This window comes from Diadema setosum, chromosome 17 (assembly GCF_964275005.1).
Source record: "Diadema setosum chromosome 17, eeDiaSeto1, whole genome shotgun sequence".
Lineage (NCBI taxonomy): Eukaryota > Metazoa > Echinodermata > Echinoidea > Diadematoida > Diadematidae > Diadema > Diadema setosum.
In genome coordinates, this window is record NC_092701.1 from 32,966,162 (window position 1) to 32,987,476 (window position 21,315).

Genomic DNA, 21,315 nt, shown 5'->3' on the forward strand with positions numbered 1-21,315 from the left:
ATTAAATCTATCTGATTTGATGAAATTTTTCACTGTTGTGTGTGTGAAACTTATACTCTTTCTTCGCAGACTAACTTTTGACTGGTACGGGTGTATAGAGTTCCCCTTTAAAAACCCCTCATTCCTGTCAGCGACTCTCATACTCCACCACTGCACAGACTTCTGGGGCTGCGGTTTGTGTCCTCAGACCCTCGTCTACAAGTTTGTTTGCATACACGGAGGCAAGTTGGCTGTCCAGGGTCTTTGTAAGGATTCTGCTCCTGCGGCTCGCTGACGCTGGTCGCACCAGGGTTTTCATATATTCCTTTTACTTTTTTTTAAACTTGTTTGACTCATTCTCTTGCTATGATGAGAGATAAACACAAGTCTCTGACCTCCCAATGTACTAATTAAGGCTCTATTCGGAAACCACAAGATTTTTTTTGCCTAGTAACTCTATTTTTGTCGGCAAGGTTTCGTAGGTAATGTTTTTGCACTACGAGGGCTGCATGTACTGTGTACGTCATATTACAAGCATTCCATCAGAATATAATAGGCCTATGTATTAGCATCATCATCAGTATGTTGTTTTTCTTGTTGAAAGCTGTTTTCGAAAAAAAAAAAAAAAAGCATCATGGGTTAATTCCAACAGCTAGGTCGAGATTTCAGGTAACAGTTTTATTTAAGAGTCTGTTTGCACTAAATCTTTCATTTTTACAAGTTTGCCAAATATTGACTGGTTTGGGGCTGGATTCCATTTTAGTTGATTATCTAAATCATTCTCCACATTATCGTGAACATGTATGCAGTGTACCATTGGAAAAGAAGTCATCTATTGAAATAGTTTAGTATGATACCATTTGTTATCAGCGTCTGTATATTTTATATGTGAAATAGGAGATGCTGCATGAAAATATGAATGATTTTCATCTAAATATCCTCTTGGTTTTTTTATATTATGAGTATAATTCTCAAAATTCAATTCAAAAGTTCAGTGTTTTGAATCGCTTACGGTAAAAAGCTGGGTGTACTTTCTGTGCGTAGTTGTCTTTGAACACATTTTTCTCCGATTACTAATCTTTTGATAAGTTATGGTGATAGTGTGATTCAAATTGTTTTTACTCATATGATTTATATACCTACATTTGAAGCTAGTGAAATAACTGAGTCACAAAAACACAAAATTGAAAGTTTTCAAGATGAATGATGAGAACTTGGGCTTTCCATATTTGCCACCATTAATTCGTCCAAATATGCTGCTGTAATGTTTCTGTGGCTAAAGAAGAAACACTTGTGCTTTGATACAGTGTACACACATACAGATACACACACATACACCCCCACACAAAACCATATACTTTACAGATGCACGCTGGCTCTTTTTGGCAACACACTAACTAAACTAATACATCATATTATGAGTCATCTTGCCAGGGGAATCTTTAGCCTCAAAATTTGCATTTATTGGTAATTCTCCTGAGAATTGATAACTAAATCACTGATTCATGTGAAATGGAGCATTTTTTTTTTTTTTTTGTTGCCAGATTAAAACCGTATGGCAGACTGTCACATTCAAGTTCATGTAGTCATTTTAGTTTCTAGTGTGCATTTAACCAACAGCAAGTGCATGACTCAGGAATTTTCCCTGCTTGATTGAAGAACGCTTAGAAATTATTAAGAACTGTGTATAAATTGCCGTGTCTGCAAGAAATCGTGCTTGGCATTCAGTACATCATTGTCTCCAGGTTTTATCAATCTCTTGTGTTGGTGTTGTTGTTGTTGTCTGTCGGGCAGTAGACAACAGCCATGTCTATTGATGGATTTCTTTCAATGAACGTGGCAGCACAGAACATAATGATATGACCTGCAGCTGAACTTCACCTTTTATCATCATGTTGTAATGATTTAGTAGATTGGTCATTTATCAAAAGCACAATAATTGTATACATGACATGTTTTACGGGCTTAATTCTCAGTGTATGCGATGTGTCCATGAGAGGCATTGTAATGGGTCAGTTTAGGTCAGAGAATCATACAACAGATAATCCATGATGTATGGTAACATTATGTCCATGTGTGTGTGACGAATATTCCAAAATGAATTCAGCACAGACTTTGACATCATGCGGGTGGAATCTCAAAGTGCTTGATACTGCCGAAGTAAAAGTGCTGCTGTAGATTATGTCACTGCTTAAAAGTGAAAATGGCTAAAAAAAAAAAAAAAAAAGAACCTTAATCTCGCAAAGTTTGATGTTGCAAAATTCAATCCACTCAAATCAATTTGATATCATTTTCTTCCCAAAAACCCTCCTCCTCCTCCCTTAGTGGTGGTCAGAGTCACCGATAGCCTCCGGCTATCCTCGCTTTTCCTTTGTCGTGATCCTAATTTGCAACGGAGCGGAGCCGTAGTTAACCACATCATTCCCTGTTCGCCTCTTATGGCTTGTTTACCCTTTACATGGGGCGTAATGGAGAAATGATGAAAGTGCATGTATGAATCATCACAATCTGTATTTCGCCTATGTGGCTACAGCGAGTGCGTGTCCTTCTTCCTTGGCGGTAACGTGACATGTTTTGTTTTGTCCTGTTTATTTTATTTTGTGCTGTCCATGTAAGTGTAGTTGCACCATGAAAGTTCCTCCAATGAATTACTTTCCGTATGTATACATGCATCAAGAGCAATACTGAACAGTGGTGGCACCCCATGAGTATTTGAGAGAGTTTATCAACTCACTTTTGGTGCAGAATTAAGGTTTCCAAACAACTTTCAGGGAATTTTAGGCCGTTGATAAAGACAAAGTTGTTTTGATTATAAGATGGGGTTTAGAAACATGTTACTGAATCACCAAAAAAAAGTGTGATCGTATAATGCGTTTGAGCCAGAAATGTGTTTTTGTAGAGGTGGTAAAAGCAAAGTCGTTTTGAAACACGTTAATAGCTTGGACCTGCCCTCGCCAACTACTGCCAATGACAAAGCCTCCAATTGACTGACAACAGAGTTGATAAATGCAACAACTGGAGAAACGTAATCTGAAAATCGTTTGCATACACATTATACATTTGTAATAGGGGATATTGAAACATTTTTCAAACATGGGGAAAGTTGATAAACTTTGTCCTTTCTAAAATATTAGGGTTTACACTATGCACATACATTGTACGTAGCATGTTATGATGACTTGGGGCCTGCATGATGGTACAATGTCAGTGTTCTTCTTACTATATGGAGCTACTGTAACTCTATGATCTAAAGAAAAAAGTGGTGATGAACATGGCCAGTACAGAGCTGAAATATTTCCACTATTTGAGGCATTTCACAGACCTAGTTTTACCTTTGACCCCCTTGTGACCTCGAGACCTTGAAGTTCATTGGCTCTGTATTGGATCCCATCATGGGCTGACTGCGCTGATTGTCTGGGCTGAATAATGGTCCCCTGGTGAGCTTGCGAGGGGGCTATTTTGTCGCTATTTTGTCGCTCGTGGAAACTGAAATTTGATCTGCTAGTTGTGAAACTGACACACAAAAATAGGCTCAAGGAATGCTTCTGTATCAATGAGGAAGTAAAGGCGGTACCCTGTAAGATATTCTGTGCAAGTGGTGTTTTTAAAAGTGCCGATTTTATATTGCTTTTATTTAGTTTGACTGACAAGTTGTTGACTGTGTTGTACAACTGTTCATTGACAGCTTCTTGAACCTTCCCCCAAGGGTCACTCTTACCAGTAAACTTTGAGAAAAAATGTCCAAGTGAGTGGGTTCGTCTTATGCCGAGTGCATCAAAAAATTGCCCAGAATTGAGTTGATAATCTAAACTGTACTTCAGTGGACTATATGCAATGAAATTTGCTGTGTACTCAAATTGTGTAAGGTCACCAAAGGAAATTCCTGAAAATATCCCAGAAATGATTAAAGGCAAAGTAGATGCCAGCGTTACGCTATTTTTGACATTTGTGTGTATGTGTGTGTGTGTATGTGTGTGTCCAGTTCTATCATTCTCCATCACTTGGATGAGATAATTAGCACACGGCTGAGATGTAACGCCTTGGAGCCATGGCATGGGAGATTCAATCATTGGAGAGGTTTCGACTAATCTATCCTCAGATCGTAGGGCTCCCCACCCCATGCCAGCCTATCTTCCCAAGTGATAATGAAAATTGATCGGCCCAGTGGCGGCGACATCTGCGACCAAGTCGGTGGGGAGTGCTCTGAGCGCTTCACACCTAGACATCATCCAACCGGCAAACATCTTGTAATCGGCAGTTGGCCGGGTGCAGGTGATGCTGGTAGCCTGGCAAACGTGGTAGATTTTGACCCTACTTTAATACCCCCTCTCAGTCCTCTGCCCCCATCCATTTACTAATTAGTTTATTGACATGTAGACCGAACGTAAGGGCAAAGACATCATTCTTTTGTTTTATAATATCAAATGTGGGATACATAGAGTTGGGGTATTACAAGTCCTTATATAATTTCCATTGGAACATTTCTTTATGTTTGCTGGTAGAGTGATAATGATGTATGTTTTTGTTTGACTAGAGATGACTGCAAATATGATGTAATTTAATTCAGGAGTATGTGGTATTGTTGATATCAGACATTCTTCTTCTTTTTTTTTTTACTTTGCAGAATTCTTTATGTTTTGTGTGAGAGAGAAAAAGGTCTTATTTCAGCTGTGAAAAATAGGGTGGAAGTCCATTCTAATACTTTATGATCCTTTAGTGCGCCTGAGCAGAATTGATTAAATGTGTGAAAACAGAAAAAGCACCTCTTACATAGACATGTAAAATGATTCAATGAAATTAGTGAACAAAAATTAGTAGGCCTATAGAGTAAAGTCTATATGATAGTCAAAAGATTCTTGAGTTTGTCCTGTCCAGGCCAGGCATTTGACTCCGTGATATTCCCTTTCTTGAGAATTGTTAACATTGTACTAGCTCAAATTTAAAACTTGCTGGACTTTCCTACTATACAGTGTATAAGGATGTACAAATGCATTACCAGAAAAGTCTGGCTTACATTAGTTATCAGAATATTGCTGTCACCATTTATAGAGAGCTATGAAGGAATGCCACCATGCTAACAGGAATATTTACAGACTCCGTTTTTAGGCAGCATGTTTAGGACAATGCAGCTTTAGATGTTTTGTCAATCTGGAAACATTGACACACTGTGCCTTTAAAAAGCCCTTGTCTGTAGACAATGTTGGCAAGGGCTCGGGCAGGAAGAAATGTGATTTAGGCTACTATTATCTCAGCAGCTGCTGGGTAGTTTTTTCTGGCTGGAGTGTACAAATGTTGTAAACTCTGTGTGTGTACATGCTTTGCCACTTTAACAATGGCTAAATTTCGTGACACCTGTGATATTCTTTGCAAATGCCCACTTTTAACACTACATGTATGTGGTGAAAACTGTGAATTTTTATGTCTTGAAACTGAACGTTCTTTAAGTTTAGGTAACGCTCAATGTACGATAGATAAAGGTTTTGCTCCCATATAAAACATGGAGGGGAATTTAAAGGGTGTGTACAGTTCTGGTTGAGGTGAGGATTTAGCTTTTAAAGTTTTGCGAGATATTCAGAAACCACTCTATGAGATGTCAAGGAGCATGCTATTCTAAGGGGTATCAAAAGTTTATTTGATGAAAATTGGTTTTGAAATGGCTGAGATATCCAAAAACAACCTGAAACAGAGAGATCCTAATAAGAGCCGTGGCCTGTCGCCTTTTATTATTATCACTTTTTTGGATATTTCAGCCATTTGAAAACCAATTTTCATCAAATAAACGTTGAATCATCCTTAAAATCACATGCTCTTTCATATTTCATAAGAGGTTTCTCATAATCTCTCTTAGGAATGTTCAAAACATGAATCCCCACCTCAACCAGTACTATTCAGTCCCTTTATACCCCTTTCATAAACTCAATAATGCGGATAATATCCGCAACATTTGGTCGTAAAATCGGAGAGGGGAAAGAATAATGCGCATTATTTCGACCCTTCTATTATCCGCATAATAGCAGCGTCGGGACGAGATTTTGAGTTTATGAACGCAAACCCAAATAATGCGGATAATTGCCGGGGTGCGGTCAAACGTCACCTGTCTTTCCCGCAGAAGGGGGGTGTGCAGTCACCATGACGATTATCCGCCTTTTTCAGGACGGGCGCTCGTAAAAATAATGCGGATTATTTTCAGAGTTTGTGAACGCATTTTTTATTGAATTGTCCGCATTATTCTTATGCGGATAATAGGAGGATGAGTTTATGAAAGGGGTGTTAGAGTTTCCAAGTAAGTGATATCACTGCAGTAAATTATCCTAGAACTTTATAGTGGGTTAAATGCCATTTACTTCTTCTGATGCAACGTAGTGCCTTTACAAGTACTACTGACAGTTAATACCTGCTTCTTTCTCTCTCTACCTCCACAATACTCCGTAAAAAGATGAACTCTTTTAAAAGGCACAGTGTCTTTCAGCATATTGGATCATGATGGATGGTATTTTCATGTGACATTGACGACAAGATGATTACTGGCCTGAGTACTTCCAGTCAAGTTCACATACCGAGCTGTGTCTATACCATGTGGAAACCGCGAGTAGGGAGGGTGTCAGTGGCTGCCAGTGGCAGGCAGATGAACTGTGTCATTCAACTTGGAAGAGGACTCGGCATTCATCAGGGCCACTCGTCGTTGGGGCACCGGAGTGTTGTCAATTTTCCTCTCTGCGCTCCACGGGTGTAGATTGATATTGGGCAGAATCGAAACCAGTGTCTGCAGGAAGGCATACTCAAAGTGTCGCAGCCGACTGCGCGAGACATTCATCATATGTCCTCTCTTTTTGTTTCTTGCCTCCTCGTTTATTTTATACATTTTTTTTTGGGGGGGGGATGGCTTGAGCGGTAAAGAACTTCAGTGTCTCTTGCTCAAGTGGGCTTGAATGTTGATAGGGATGAACGTTTTGAAAGGTTTCCACTTTAGACTTCTTTCTCTTTGATAGCTGCCTTTGTGACCCCGCCCATCTCTCATATGTGTCCTCCTTTTTTTCTACTGATGGATTTGATGGAGCATCAAAATAACCTGATCAATTATTACATTAGTAATGTGAAATCAGTGTTACTAGTTTTTACGTGCCTTAAATTTTGTAGGCCTTTTAATGTTGAATTAAGGGCAGGAGAATTTGCTGTCGGTTGCGTGATGCCTTACTATCACCATGTATGGTAAGCAAAATGTTCCATAAATTAAAAAAAAAAACACCTCAATTTATCAACAGATGAACTAGTTTGTTGCCGAAAAACTAATATTATTGGTCGATAAACAGGTGTTTTTCCGTTTCTGGGACATATGGCATGCCATAATCATGAATGTAGAGGTATCACTATCTCACAAACTGGGGAAGGTCGATGCAATCCAAGATTACAACAATGAATATATAGTAACATTGATTTTCCCTTCAAGCAATGTTTCTTTTGTATGCCATTACCATTTGTCAAAGTCTGCCACGATTATATGACAAGGGGAAACAGTGAAGAAGGAAGCCAAGGTTTATGTTTGGTGTGAACACAAGAACTGAGATGGAGGATACAGAGATGGAGAAGGGATAGAGAGAAGAATAAAGGATTGATAGAGGAGAGAGAGTAGCTTGAGATGTCCGCCGTGAGTCAGATGAATTCATTTGGTTCATTTGGATCGTCCAGCCTCGAGGGGTTTGTCTGTGAAGCGTGCGTAACATGTTCAAGTCGGTGCGATCCGACGGAGAGGGCCGTCGTGCCAGGCATGGCGACGCCTCGCAGATTCTCTGTGGAAACACTGCGGGCAAGCCGGCTTGTGCGGCTTTGCCTGGCATGGCGACATCTTCTTGGGTGAGCGGATGATGTGCATGGCACCTCAACTCCTCACAGTCCAATCATTTCCTGCAGATATAATTTGTGACAGAAATATTTGTATGCTTGAAATTTGTGAGGCTGACATTAAAACCTCTCCAGTAGAAGAAAAAACAAAAACAATATCAACTACAGATATATACTTTTTTTGTTTGTTTTGACTGTTGATGATAACATATTATGTATCGCTGTATAGATTATTAACAGGCCAACACGTGAAAAGAGAATAAAGAGATAAAAGGATGCTGTATGAACTCAAGAAAATAATGTAGGAATTATGGAGGGATGATATGAAATTACCATAGGGACTGTGGAATAGTCCACTTCTTATCATGACTAAAACTTTAATATTGATAGTTGTTATCAACCAGTATATTGAAATAAAAAAGAATACAATGCATGCAAAAGCTGCCACATAAAAAGAGTGAAAATATTATAACATGCCAGATGTGAGCATTTTTGGTTTGAATTTAGGAGTGTGACAGTAATTGAATAACAAGAAATAGGAGAATATATCTGAAAAGACGCTAGCATTTTGTGTTAAACCATTGATTTCTTATCCCTTCAAACTTCAGGAATTGAAGGTCATTTGAAGAGTTACTGCTCGGTTTACATAAGGAGTAATTCTCAACAAGCTCATGTCAGTCTTATCTTGATGGCAGAAGAGGCAGAGAAATTATCATTTTTTTAACCATTTTGATGGATAAAGTCTAGAAACAACTAAGGGCAATTTGATGAAATCTAATCAATTTTTCGGGATCATTTTTCATCATGAACTGGCTCTGCTTTCAGGCCAAGTCCATTACCGCACCAAGAGTTGGGGAATACCTCTTTCAGTCTCATGATCACATGTTGACATATTCAGTGTTGATAGAATTTAAGATGGTGGTTCTCTGAGGGTTAACTGTGCCCCCTCTTATCATCATCCTAGCCCTATTTCCACCAAACCTCATCTGAAGAGTGCACTCTAGCATCAAGTGACATGTGTCAGATTCCAGCTCAGCTTCCCTCCGAGGATGTCACGGTTTAAAGCGGGCCTCAGATTTGGTCGTCGTCATTTCTGCGAGACGTAAAAAGCATCGTCGAGTGCGTTGCTCGTAGATCAGATCAGTCACTCGCTGCTGTTGAGTATCGGAGATCTTATATGCGGTGCCCGGTGAATCGACTATCAGGATGCATTTGTTTTTACGCCATTTCAGCTGACATTTCAGTGCTTTATGAACATACAGGATGCCGCTGATGCACGCTTGACCAAAGAGGGCTTGTACTGCCTTTAAAATAATTTGCACAAGATATATATCAGCACCACTGAATATGCAATGAAGAAAATGCTGGAAAAAGGAGAAGGGTTTTGGGGGGTTTCTGTTGTGTGTGTTTGTTCCATAGCCAAGTCTTGTGGTGGTATTCATTACATACAGTCAAAGGCGATGCTTTCTGCCCCACGGGCAACGAGGCGGGATGGAAACTTGCCCACAAGTGCCACCCTTGGCCTTCAGAGTTGTAATTGTCGGTGCTGATTACCTCCGATAATTGTTACCATAGGGGCCATTATGACTTTCTCCTTTTGATTTCAGTAGTTTTAATATTTGCATGCAAATTATTTCTGTCTAAGTCGAGCCCTCTCCCCACCCCTCCTACCCCCCTTCTTTCATCTCATGCATTGGTGTGTGTGTGTATGTGTGTGTGTGAATCTCATGTTTATCCTGGATGACCTACCATGGAAGTCCACTCATTCCCCATAACAGTAGCATTTGCTTTAAGATGTTCTGCTTAGTGCCTCCTTTTCATCTCCAATAACTAAAATGATTCAAATCACAATCCGTTCTCGATACCAGAAGTATGACATTTCCAAAATACAATGTAGTTAATAGGCATACACTTTTTCAGAATAGTCATGTTTACAGTATTTGCAATGCAAAATGTGTACGAAAAGGATGTGCAAAATCTTTGCATTTTTTATATCCCATAAAGCAAGGCTCGTGGGGAACAGTTGGATCAAAGTCAGGCTAAACTCCAAGACTTGCATATATGCACAGTTTGGTCTTGCTTGAATTGGTGCGATTTGGGTTGTGATATTTCTTTGTGAACCATTGTGACTTGGATTATGATTTTAGTATTATTTGTTTGTTTGTTTGTTTGTTTTTTCGCCTGTGTACATGTGAACCGGAACACGAGATGGGCCGCACTTATTCAGTGTGTGTGAATGGACCTTTAGCCTCGCAGTCATCAGGGGACCATGCATGTAATATTTCAAATTGATCCGTCTTTTGAAGGCAAATTGTGAACTCCATGTGGTCCCAGTGATGTATCTCATCTCTATACCTATTCATCTGCTACTCTCCCCACCTTCCCCCCTTCTTCCCCCGTCCCCTGCCCCCTCTGAGGCTCCAGACGGACTGCAAAGCGTGGCTAAGACGTTTGGAGGGTCTTCTAATCTGCCGCCAGCCTCACTGAGTTTTGCCACCGCAGCCACGTAAGAGGAGCCTTCCGAAGTCAGCAAACATCTTTTGTCAGCTCCCAAGCTCTCTCTCTCTCCCTTTATTTCTCTTTCTATAGTATAAACTGCCGCCACCCTGCTGAATATACCCCCAACAAATTTGTGTGCAAAGTGCTGTTAACATGTGCCGCAACACTTTGCTGGTGTGGATTTTAACTTGAGGCTTGTCAAGTACAATTCTGTGGATTTGCTGGTTCTTAATGCTCCTTTCTCTTCTGCTTTCTCTCTCTCTCTCTCTCTCTTTCTCTCTTCTTATATTCTCTATCCCTTTTTTTTGTATTAAACATTGCACAAGGAGTTTGTTTTTGAAGCGTCTCAACCTGTAAAATGCTCCTGGCCTTTCAGAGATAAGCTGTAGAGGTGGTCTGTTGTGTCTTCACACCACAGCTGGGTAGCTATGACCTTAGCCTTGTCTGATGTAGGTGGCTTTTAAAGTTGTATCTACCCAGGGTCCTTTGGTCATACATACCTACCAATTTCTTCAGAGTGCCAATATTCTTTTATCTGCAATATCGGCACATCATTTTTGGATGGTGCAGTTTGTTTTACCTTTGTTCTTCCTTCATAGCTAGAAAAAAAAAATAATATCAGTTCAAGAAAAACAAATATCAGATCATAGTAGAAGTTTATATCATCCATCAGGGCTGCTAGTGTCTTCTTGTTACTGAGACAGGATACATTGATTTTATGTCATGTACTACACATCATACATTCCTGGACCCAGGTAGGTTGCATGCTCAGGTCTTCCTGCTAAGCCCTCTTATGTGATGTGCCTGGTTGATGCTGTTTTCCGATTACCCAGGGTGACTCGTGATGCCAAACTACCAAGTCTTCCTAGCTGATTCTATGCCGAGACCCCTTGAAAAACTCCAAAGATATTAAATATCTCTTCATCTCCTGACGAAAGAATTCAATGCACAAAAGGCTTCACTAATTTGGGTATTATCTTTGACCACTGAGAAGTATGAAAAACTCACATAGAGCCCCAATTTTTCAGTTTTCTATCGTTACATTAAAATTTCTTAATAACTGTGGTTATTATAACGGAAGTGCACTGTAGTTGCTTCATGTAACTACAAATTAGCGCCAGTGTAGGCAGTAGTTGTGTTCAAGGACACCCTACCCCTCCCCCAGTACCTGTCAACCGACAGCTAAATGGACCTCTTCAGTTTTTCGAGCTGTTCTTATTGACAAGTGCTGAGTGGGCGTTTGTAATATCATCTGTTTAAGATGCAGGTGCAAGCAGCCTTGAGGGTACTCTAATATCCCTTCCTTTTTTTTTCTTTTTCTTTTTTTTTTTTTTTTGCTGGAGTACAACAGTACATACAATATGCGCTTGCGTTCATCAACTTTGTTGTGTAATCTGCAACCTCACTTCTTACCTGGAGAAAAATACTGTGCATCATTTAAGTTTTCAGTGGAAATCTTCACTGTGTTGATTTGTAGCTGAACATCATTATCCTCCTAGTTTTTTAATGTGATAAACAGCTGGAACTGTACTAAAACAGTCTGTTATCGCAAGCCACATTATGGGCACTATATGCATTGATATGCTGTGTCACATTGAAATCTACATGTGTAAATTTGATTTGTTTTGAGTATCAGTATCATAGTGAACCTGTTTCACTTTTTAAGATACTCAGTATATTTTGTTTCATTAAAGAACCTGTATGATAGACATTATAATGATGCATATGAAATGAATGATAACACATTTGAATGTGAAAATAGTATTTTTTTTTCTCGATAAACGCAAAGAGCCACAATGTTATTGGAAGGATCATTTATCAGATACATGTATGTACTGTATCTGTTGTATAATGCATGTAGCAAGCTCAGGAATATACATTGTAATGCTTATTAGAAACAATGTCAGCTGATTGAGTGACAGCCGTCAAGTTCATGTGAATTTGCTGTAACAAAGGGCAAAAATTGTCAAAATTTTCTTAAGTAAACTCATAAAACTGTGTCACATTCTTGGGTGATGCAGCTATTAGTGCCTAGTCATATAGTTTCTTAGAATGCTGCTCATAAGATGTACATGTATAGCAGAAACAGGTGTCAGACTAACACACTTGTTACATGTATAATACATACATACATAGTACAATAAAATTGATGAGAATCAATTAGTGCAGAATATTCCCCAACTTCACACTTAAAATTTATTGGGATCAAGGCTGCATTGAAACAGAGTGGTGTCCTGGAATCAGGCATGGTATAGGAGCTAAAGTTTGTATACAGTTTCAAGGAGTAAATGGCTGTTTAAAAATGCCACCGTGAAAGTGCAAGAGGAAATCACTATTAAGATGTTAATGAATAGTACAGCGTGAAACCTCGTTCCCTGAAATGAGCTTGAAAGGAAAGCCCAGAGAGCCGTCTCACATCTGGCGATGCAATGTCAGTTCAACGTGTCTGGAATACTCATTGATGCGCAGGATTTCTCCTCAACCCCTGTTTTAGTTCTGTTTTTCGCTGTAGTCGGCCCCGGTCAACAAACGAGCCACCGCCGTTTGAAACCGGACCTTAGTTTGATTAAAGAGGGCCTGGAGGTCAGGTTAGACAGAGGGGGATGTGGTATAACTTTTTCTATGATATTTAATAGCCATCTCCCCTCGGAAGCAGGCATATTGCATTGAGCGTCCGAGGAGCACGTGTCGGTTGTCAGCTTTTTAACATGCTCTTAACTCTGGAGGAGAGGTTTGATTCGGATGACTTAGGAGGGATGGAATTGGTCACCAAACATCTCACTGTCACTTCCAACTGTACGTCATCGACACCGTGGATGTTTTTGTGCGTGTGTGTGTGTGTGTTTGCGTGTTTGTGCAAACATCAAATGGATTCTACTCTTTGTGTGATATCCGATAGCTGTCTTCCCCGTCAGATACTATGATGCGCATTCGTGCCACGGTCACTGGAGTGCTTGTTCTGTTGAGTGAACTTGTAGCAGCGTGTTGTCCCCTTGTAGAACGCTCTTCACAGCTAAGAGGGAGTTTTGTTACAGCGAGGGAGAGATAGAACTCCCCGGCAACTTTGCCTCTATTTAACTCGTATCTTTATCATGTTGTTGCTTCTCTCTACTCTTCTCTCTCTCTCTCTTTAACTCAGAAAATCTGCCCAAGAGTCTGATAGTAAAGGTTTCCCAGAGTTCATAAAAGGCGTTCCTTGACCTCAAATGTCTATTTTAGGAAAACATGCGGTGCCACTGACCGTAGTCTGAGGCTTGGCAGAAACATTACATGATGTCTACTGTGTTTTCAGATGGCAGATGCTTGCTTTTAGAATGCTATGTTGAACTTCTGGCATGCACATTTACATAATGATCCAACTTCTGCCCCGCACTGTAAATGTTTGTCTTGTCAATAAGTCATGTTTTTAGTTTTTGCCCCTTTCTTTTCTGTCCTGTCAGCGAGTCGGTATATTGACCGTCACATGTGTGACAACTCTGGGGGTTTTTTCCCTCATGATGACTTCTTTCAATTAATCAATTACTATCCAACATATATTTATGACTTCATTAGGGATTTATATTTGTGTTATTTACATAATGGGCTTACCTTAATAAGAATTCTGCACTACTTGAGGGTATTACTTATGAGCTGTGTACATATTTTATACAGCATATTGTTTTCACTTTGCAGCCCTTTGTTGAGTGAAAGGAAATGTATGATTTTTTTTTTCTCAGAAGTCAATGACTCACTCTCGTAACACCCTTTGCTTGTTTTCTAATTTCTCTGCAGACAACTTCCCTTCCGACACAATCCAATCTCGTCCTCTCCCAAGCACCCCGCCTCACGCCCAGACGCCGGACATCGGAGGGTGGAATTCCACGGAGGATGTCTGTGGTGGAGACGAACATGACCCTGACCTCTTCGTGGTGCTCTACGACTTCAATGGCAGTGGAGAAAACCAACTCAACGTCCGGAAAGGTGGGACCAGAAACCTGCCTTTTGAATTCTTTCTTTCTTTCTTTCTTTTCTTTCAGTCCTCACAGCAATCATTAATTCAGATGTTTAATGGTTTGCATCAAACTTTAGAAAATGCAGGAGTCAAGCCAACTTCATACAGTGATATGAGCCTGTATGTTTAGAACAGGTTAGGGTAATTTATTATAAAGTAAAAACTTGTTGAATGAGAAAAGGTTTCTAAAGATATTATGTAATTTTTTGATCTATGATTCTGGAACTACAACCAGCTTCCCCTTTGTAAATTGTATCTGGAAATACTCCAAGAATATTATTTTGATTCAGTGAATGCGACAATATTAGTTGAATGCACCTTTGAAGTTTGAGAACAATAGTACAATCCATTCAAAAGTTATGAGTCTTTATTTATGTTTTAAATGAAGGTTTGGTGTACGGCCATCACAGGCCATTGCTGGATGTCATAGTTGCCAAATGATATAGAGAAAATATGTAGAGAATTCTGTATACTGTAAAATGATAAATTTTCGCACAAATTTTAATTTTGAGAATTTCGTGAGGGTCAAGATTCGGAAAATAAAAATAGATGTGAAAGGTTCTTGTCTACAGTCTATGCACTGAATGCCATTGGTACAGATTGTAATTCACAAAAATTTCATGCTGCAAAAAAGGCCACCGGCTCCAATTTGCAAAAATTTCATGCGTCAAAAATTTCTTGCTTTCCAGTATTTTCTCCTTTTTTTTTCTGGCAAGATGAAAGAGCACTTGACTTGCTTCTTTCAGAAGGCAGGGGGAATGATGTTACTCATAACATGATGTTTGAATTGAGAGAATGCCTACTTTTCTTTAAAAAACCAAAAACAAAAACAAATGTGTGAAATTCTCTTTATATGTTCTTTATGTTATTCCACTAGTGTAACATGACAAATTGTTTCAACCCAAATCTACTGATCTCTTCTAGTTTTGCTTTCATAAAATCCACATACACATAAAGGGGGCCAATACTGTATGTTTAGGGTTAATTCCCCTTTAAAATATCATGAAGTCATTGCAGTTTAAGAGTAATTTCATGTTAAGAATATCATTCAGCTGTTTACATTTAAAAAAAATGTTGCAAAATCAAATTTGTAAGTCAGTGGCAGGCTTGGAGGTGATGATGTCATAGCCTCATCTGATCATGTGACTATGAAACAGTGAAACTCCTTCACTTGAATGCTGCTACTATTTTGGAAAGTTTGACGAAATTTTGTGGTCTATTTCCTTGACATTGCATGATGGCCAATTTAAAGTGGAACATTTTGGCAGATATTTTCTGGCCAGGTTCTGTTTATCTTTTTCTTTATACCAGATTGGACATTGATATTATCAGTATTTTGTTTTCTTTCTACACATGTGTAGGTGTGTTTTGATGGTACTATGTTCAGCTGTTTAAGTGAGATGTCTCCATTTACAATGTACAACATTGCTAACACAAGACAAGGGGTACATACATTGCACAGAGATTTCTCATCAATGGAGGAATAGATTATAATGCACTCCAGGAATTGTAGATGTGAAGATTTGGAAATGCAGACAAACTTTGATAGCAAACACAATTTTCACTGTTTTTCCCCATTTTTTTTTCTCTGAGACAAAGCCTCACAGCTTGAATATTTCAATAAATCAGATGTATGTGTCCCTCGGGATTTGAATGGCACTATAAACTGCAAATATTTAGTGCATTTTCAATGTAAACAAGCCTGAGTCAACAGCTCAAATTGCAACACAAATACTGCAGGGACGGAAAAAAAGTCGAAATTCATTTCGGGTTGCGACAAAAAAACCGCCTGTCCCCTCAGGAAAGTGCTTTGTTGATTTCATTTTCTACTGCACACAGAAACCGGCCAATTTCCTCTTCGGTGTTCACACCACACTTTGTTGTCTGTGTGATTAAAATCGCCAATACGTTGCCGACAATTCTCGGCACCATTTGAATAGGAAGGCAATAGAGATTATTGCTCTGTGTACATGTATGTTCCTTGCATTAGAAAATTTATCATGTTTCCATTGTATTGCTTGAAAGTTGAATTTTTTACATCAATTATACATATGTGCATCAATGTCAAATGCTGTATCCATGACAACTACATTTGTGTTGTCTGTCATTAAGCAATGTACTGAAAAAGTCTTGCCTTCTAATAATTCTTCATCACACGCCCAGCAAGGAGTTTAGAGAAATTAATTCAGAAGGCTCTATTTGGATCACAGAAATAAATTATTTATCATACCATGAATTCTATAGGTACCATAGATGCTGGAATTGCAAGCAAAAGTGAAATGTGAAATGATGGAGCAGAACATCAAGATAGTTGTGAAGGAGGAAAAATGTTAATTTGGTACTCTTCCATAAGAACTGAAGCAGGCAACAGACACAAATCTATTTCTACCTTCATTTCTTTGGAGAAGAGGATGCTGTTATTTTGTCGAAAAGCAATTGGGTGTAGTAGTAGAGCAATTGTTCAGGATATAAAAAGTATGGCAGGCCACTGACAGTATACCAAAAGCAGCTGACTCCAAACCAAAGCCACAAGAATACCTTTGTTGTGGTTTTCAAGTGGTTGTTAGGTCAATTCATTGCAAATAAGAGTCTGTAACTCTCCTTAAAATGATTCTTTATCCTAGGACTTGAAAAACTTATTTGATGAATTCATGTCTTTATTAATAATCTTCATGTGGACCAATAGACATTATGATTATCTGGAGGTAATTTCATCTGTTCACAAAAGATAGATTTTGTAAAAGCATGTAGCCCTTTGAAAGCTTGATAACAGCATCCTAATGTTGCCTAGCTGGGTGAATTCATACAATATTGTACCTTGACACTTTGGAAGAGTGGGAGGGTATTTGTGGTCATCTAAGTCACACACGGGGCCAGTGACCATTGAACTACTTTGCCATGAAAGTTCGATCAACTTTTATAGGATACTATACACAGGCTCCATGCTTTGCTAGCAGTCCAACAGGTTGCTCATATCATTGTAGCATGGATGGAATACATACAGTACATGTATGTACAAATGTACATTTTATATCTGCCCTATATTAACCATACCATGCATTAGCCTTCCCTTGCAAACTGGCCCTGAACAATGTATCGGTGAAGTGGTATGAAGTGGCAGAGGTATTTATGCCGTGAAAACATGTCATCTTTCACACATTTGATAGAAGGTGGATGAACATGCTGATGACGATGATGGTGATGATCATGATGATCATGATGATGTTGGTGATGACAGCGGTTGTCATTGTGATGGGATGATGATGATGATGATGATGATGATGATGATGATGATGATGATGATGATGATGATGATGATGATGTTGATGGCAGTAGCTGTAGTGTTGTTGGTAATGATGGTGACAGCATGTGGTGATGATAATGATGATGATGATGATGAGGAGGAGGAGGAGGAGGAGGAAAGTGATTATGATGGTGAAACAGTCATCACTCATTATTAATGATGAATAATGAAGCTGATGCTCTACTCCACTCCATCGGCAGGTGACCAGGTGCGCATCCTTGGCTACAACATGGGAGGCGAGTGGTGCGAGGCTAAGAAGCTCAAGAACGGCAAGACGGGCTGGGTGCCGTCCACCTACGTCACGCCCTTCAACAGCCTGGAGAAGCACTCCTGGTACCACGGCCGCATCTCGCGCAATGCCGCCGAGTACCTCCTCAGCAGTGGCATCGACGGCAGCTTCCTGGTCCGCGACAGCGAGAGCAGCTCCGGCCAGCTCTCGATATCCCTCCGCTACGACGGCCGCGTCTACCACTACAGGATAAACAGTGGCGGCGATGGAAAGGTTTGTACCACCAGAGGTGACCAGCTCACCTAGCAGGCTCCTCTAACATGCTCGTGCATGCAATCTGCATTTCTACCCTTATTCAACAATTTCTGGTATTTGCAGAATTTGGTTGAATTTGTTTAATGTGAAAGACAAAGACATATGACCTTTTATCTTGCAAAATATTTTTCCAATTTTAGAATCAGTTGATATAGACTTTACAATTAAAAGAATCTTTCTGAAATTCTGCAACCTAGACAAAGATGAACAATCATAAATGAATGACATAGGGCTGAACTGAAAGGGTGAATTTATTCCACTTTATGATGCACTTATCATTAAAAAGATAATACATTTGTAATGATAAAATGATGATATAAAGCACCAAAGCACAGAATATCTGGCATCTCGGACTTTTCTGGATGAATACCTCACTCACTTCATCCCTGAACCTCAGAAGAGGAAGCTGAAAACATCAGCAGGACAACATTCACAACACTTCACAACATAGTCACACTGTCTCCTATCAGCTCCTACCTATTCAAAATGTTACCTTAGTGGATCTCTCATTGAACTAGGCTTGAACTCTCATAAGTGTGGGTCTGTTCATTGGTCAGTAGACTCCTATAGGCTCCTACTTATTCAAAATGTTACCTTAGTGCATCTCTCATTGAACTAGGACTGAACTCTCATAAGTGTGGGCCTGTGCATTGGTCCTCAGACTGGCAATCTCCATTCAGGCTGTACAGTAATACTGCAACTCAAAACTTTGTTTCAACAATACTTTTGAGTGATTGTACTTTCGACCTCTTCAATCCCATCGTGACATGTCCACTGTCTGATGCGGTCTGCAGTGCGTACGTTTCTGCTTCTTTCGGTCATCTCCTAGAGAATAAATGGCCCTTCATCTCTTGTGTAGTGTAGGTGTACAGCTACACAACCAGATAGTGCTGTGGTTTATAACAGGTGTTCTTAATAGTGCATATTGTAGCTTGTAGGATGATATTACTTTCATATGTCACACAATCTTCTCTCCCATGAGAAAAAAAAAGAAGACAAGTACAAGGGTTCCAGTTTCTAGGCAAGAGCCTGAATTAAGTCCCTGGTAGTATCGAAGTGTAGACCCTTCTATTCAGACCCTTTTATTTTGTGTAACAAAGGGCATGTAGCAGTTCAATCCTCATTTTAGATGTATTTCAGGCCCTCATCTCTGCACATAGCATAGAGGTGTATGAAAACATACAAAACAGATGTGTCTGGTGGGTTGTAAAACCCTCCATGACTATATAAATGTATGAAAATGAAAATTGGGCTTGAGGAAGTATTTTACTTTGTGAGTTTTCATACGCAAGAACTCACAGTGAGAGCCTGCTCAATGTGCACGCAGTCTATACCGCTTCTTCGAACGTTATACAGGGGAATGAGTTCCCTCCACACTGTCTAAAATCCAGTCTAAGGAAGTATTTTATGTCATAAGTCTTGATATCGGAACAACACATTACTGCGTATGAGAACATGTGAGATCCCACCCATGTGCACATGTTCAATTTTTTTATGCCTCCGCCAACGAAGTGGCCGGAGGCATTATGTTTTCGGGTCGTCCGTCCGTCCGTCCATACGTACGTACGTCCGTCCCGTTTTGTTTTTGTCGATATCTCAAGAACCGTGTAGTGGTTTTACATCAAACTTGGTATGAGGGTATATCCTGGGGGGATAATACTTTGTTTGGATTTTAGGGTCACGGGGTCAAAGGTCACAGATTATTTTGTGAAAAAAAAAAGGTTGAAAATTCATGTTTTTCTCCATATCTCGCAAATAGTTCAAGGTATCTTCATGGAACTTAGTATATATGCTTGTTCCAATGGGCAGTGATTATCTAGGGAAGTTGGGGGTCATGGTTCAAAGGTCAGGGGTCAAAGGTCAAGGTCAACTCCTCAAAATATCACTACTTTCCTTATATTTATGCAATGCCTGAAGGTTTTTTTGTTTTTTTTTTTACTTGATGTATGCATGTATTACCCAATATATATTCTGTGTGAAGTTTCTTGCCAAAAGGTCAAAGGTCAAGTGAAAGTGCTGAATTGCACTTTTTCCTCCATATCTCAAAAGTAACTCAAGGTATCATCATGAAACTTACATATTTATGCATGTTCAACCTAACAGTGATTGTCTTTGGAACTGTGAGGTCAAAGGTCAAAGGCCAAGTTTAGATAATGCTATTTTCCCATTTGATACTGAAATTATACTTTTTCTAAATACCTTGAAAATTACTCAATGCATAAACTTATAAAAGGGTCAAAAGTCAAGTAAAAATCATCAGTTCCCCAAATACCTGCACTCTGACATTTTAATCATTCATCCAATTGAACCTAGTTCTAGGAAAGTGAACATTCAGCACATTTGTGGCAAACCCGTCATTTTAATATTTTGCCAATTGTGTGAAACTGTCACCACACATTGTCAAGACATTGTACTAAAGACCTATTAGGAGAACCATGCATTATGGCTGAGGCATATCAAAAGAAAAGTTGAAAGATATGACAGAGAAGCATCCAGTTTCTTTGATTTTGTTAAGGAGTGGATAGAGTATGACTCATAACATGACACTATAAAGATTTTGAGTGCCAGCAAAACACAAAGATTTTTTTTTCTGAAGTGTTGCTACAATAAGTAAGTTTTTGTTGATATGCAGTGCCAAATCTAAAACTATTACATTTGTCTTTAATTGTTGGTGCACTTTATGCATACAGTGAAAGCTACTCACGATAGTGCCTATATGGCACAGTTGTGTTTGAAACGGAAGTCACACAGTTACACAGTAGTGAGAGGGGCCCCTGTTTGCATTGTGTATTCATTAACAATGCATTCTTAGCCTGCCCTCATGAAGCTTCAGCATTCCCTAATGAGTTCTAACTGAACAATGTTATTGGTCTGTCGCTATCTCAAGTATTATCAAGCGTGCAAGGTGGCCCATTGTGTAGCCGGCATGTAAACAATTTTGTCACACGTCTTTTGCGGGGATGTAGGGTTATTGAATGGCTTTACACAGGAAAGTGAAATAGGGTTTTAAAGTCGTTAGGCCACTATGCACAGATCCACAGCCGTTATAGTCTTTTTCCACTAGCAATTATCATGTATAAGAGGATTACCCTGTAGACAAGGAATCCTGTGAAACACTGCTGAGTTGGAGATTATCTCTAGCTTAGACCTATCCACTGG

At 39.4% G+C, this 21,315-nt stretch overlaps 1 protein-coding gene across 1 annotated transcript in view; it reads left to right on the forward strand.

The window, feature by feature from the left end:
• The window catches only part of LOC140240997 (uncharacterized), a 119,375-nt gene that overhangs the window by 85,140 nt on the left and 12,920 nt on the right, over positions 1-21,315 (forward strand). Inside the window, exons 2-3 of the mRNA XM_072320774.1 lie at positions 14,089-14,277; positions 17,813-18,114. Of these exons, the coding sequence (XP_072176875.1) occupies positions 14,089-14,277; positions 17,813-18,114 (491 nt within the window). The remainder of the gene's footprint in view (positions 1-14,088; positions 14,278-17,812; positions 18,115-21,315) is intronic.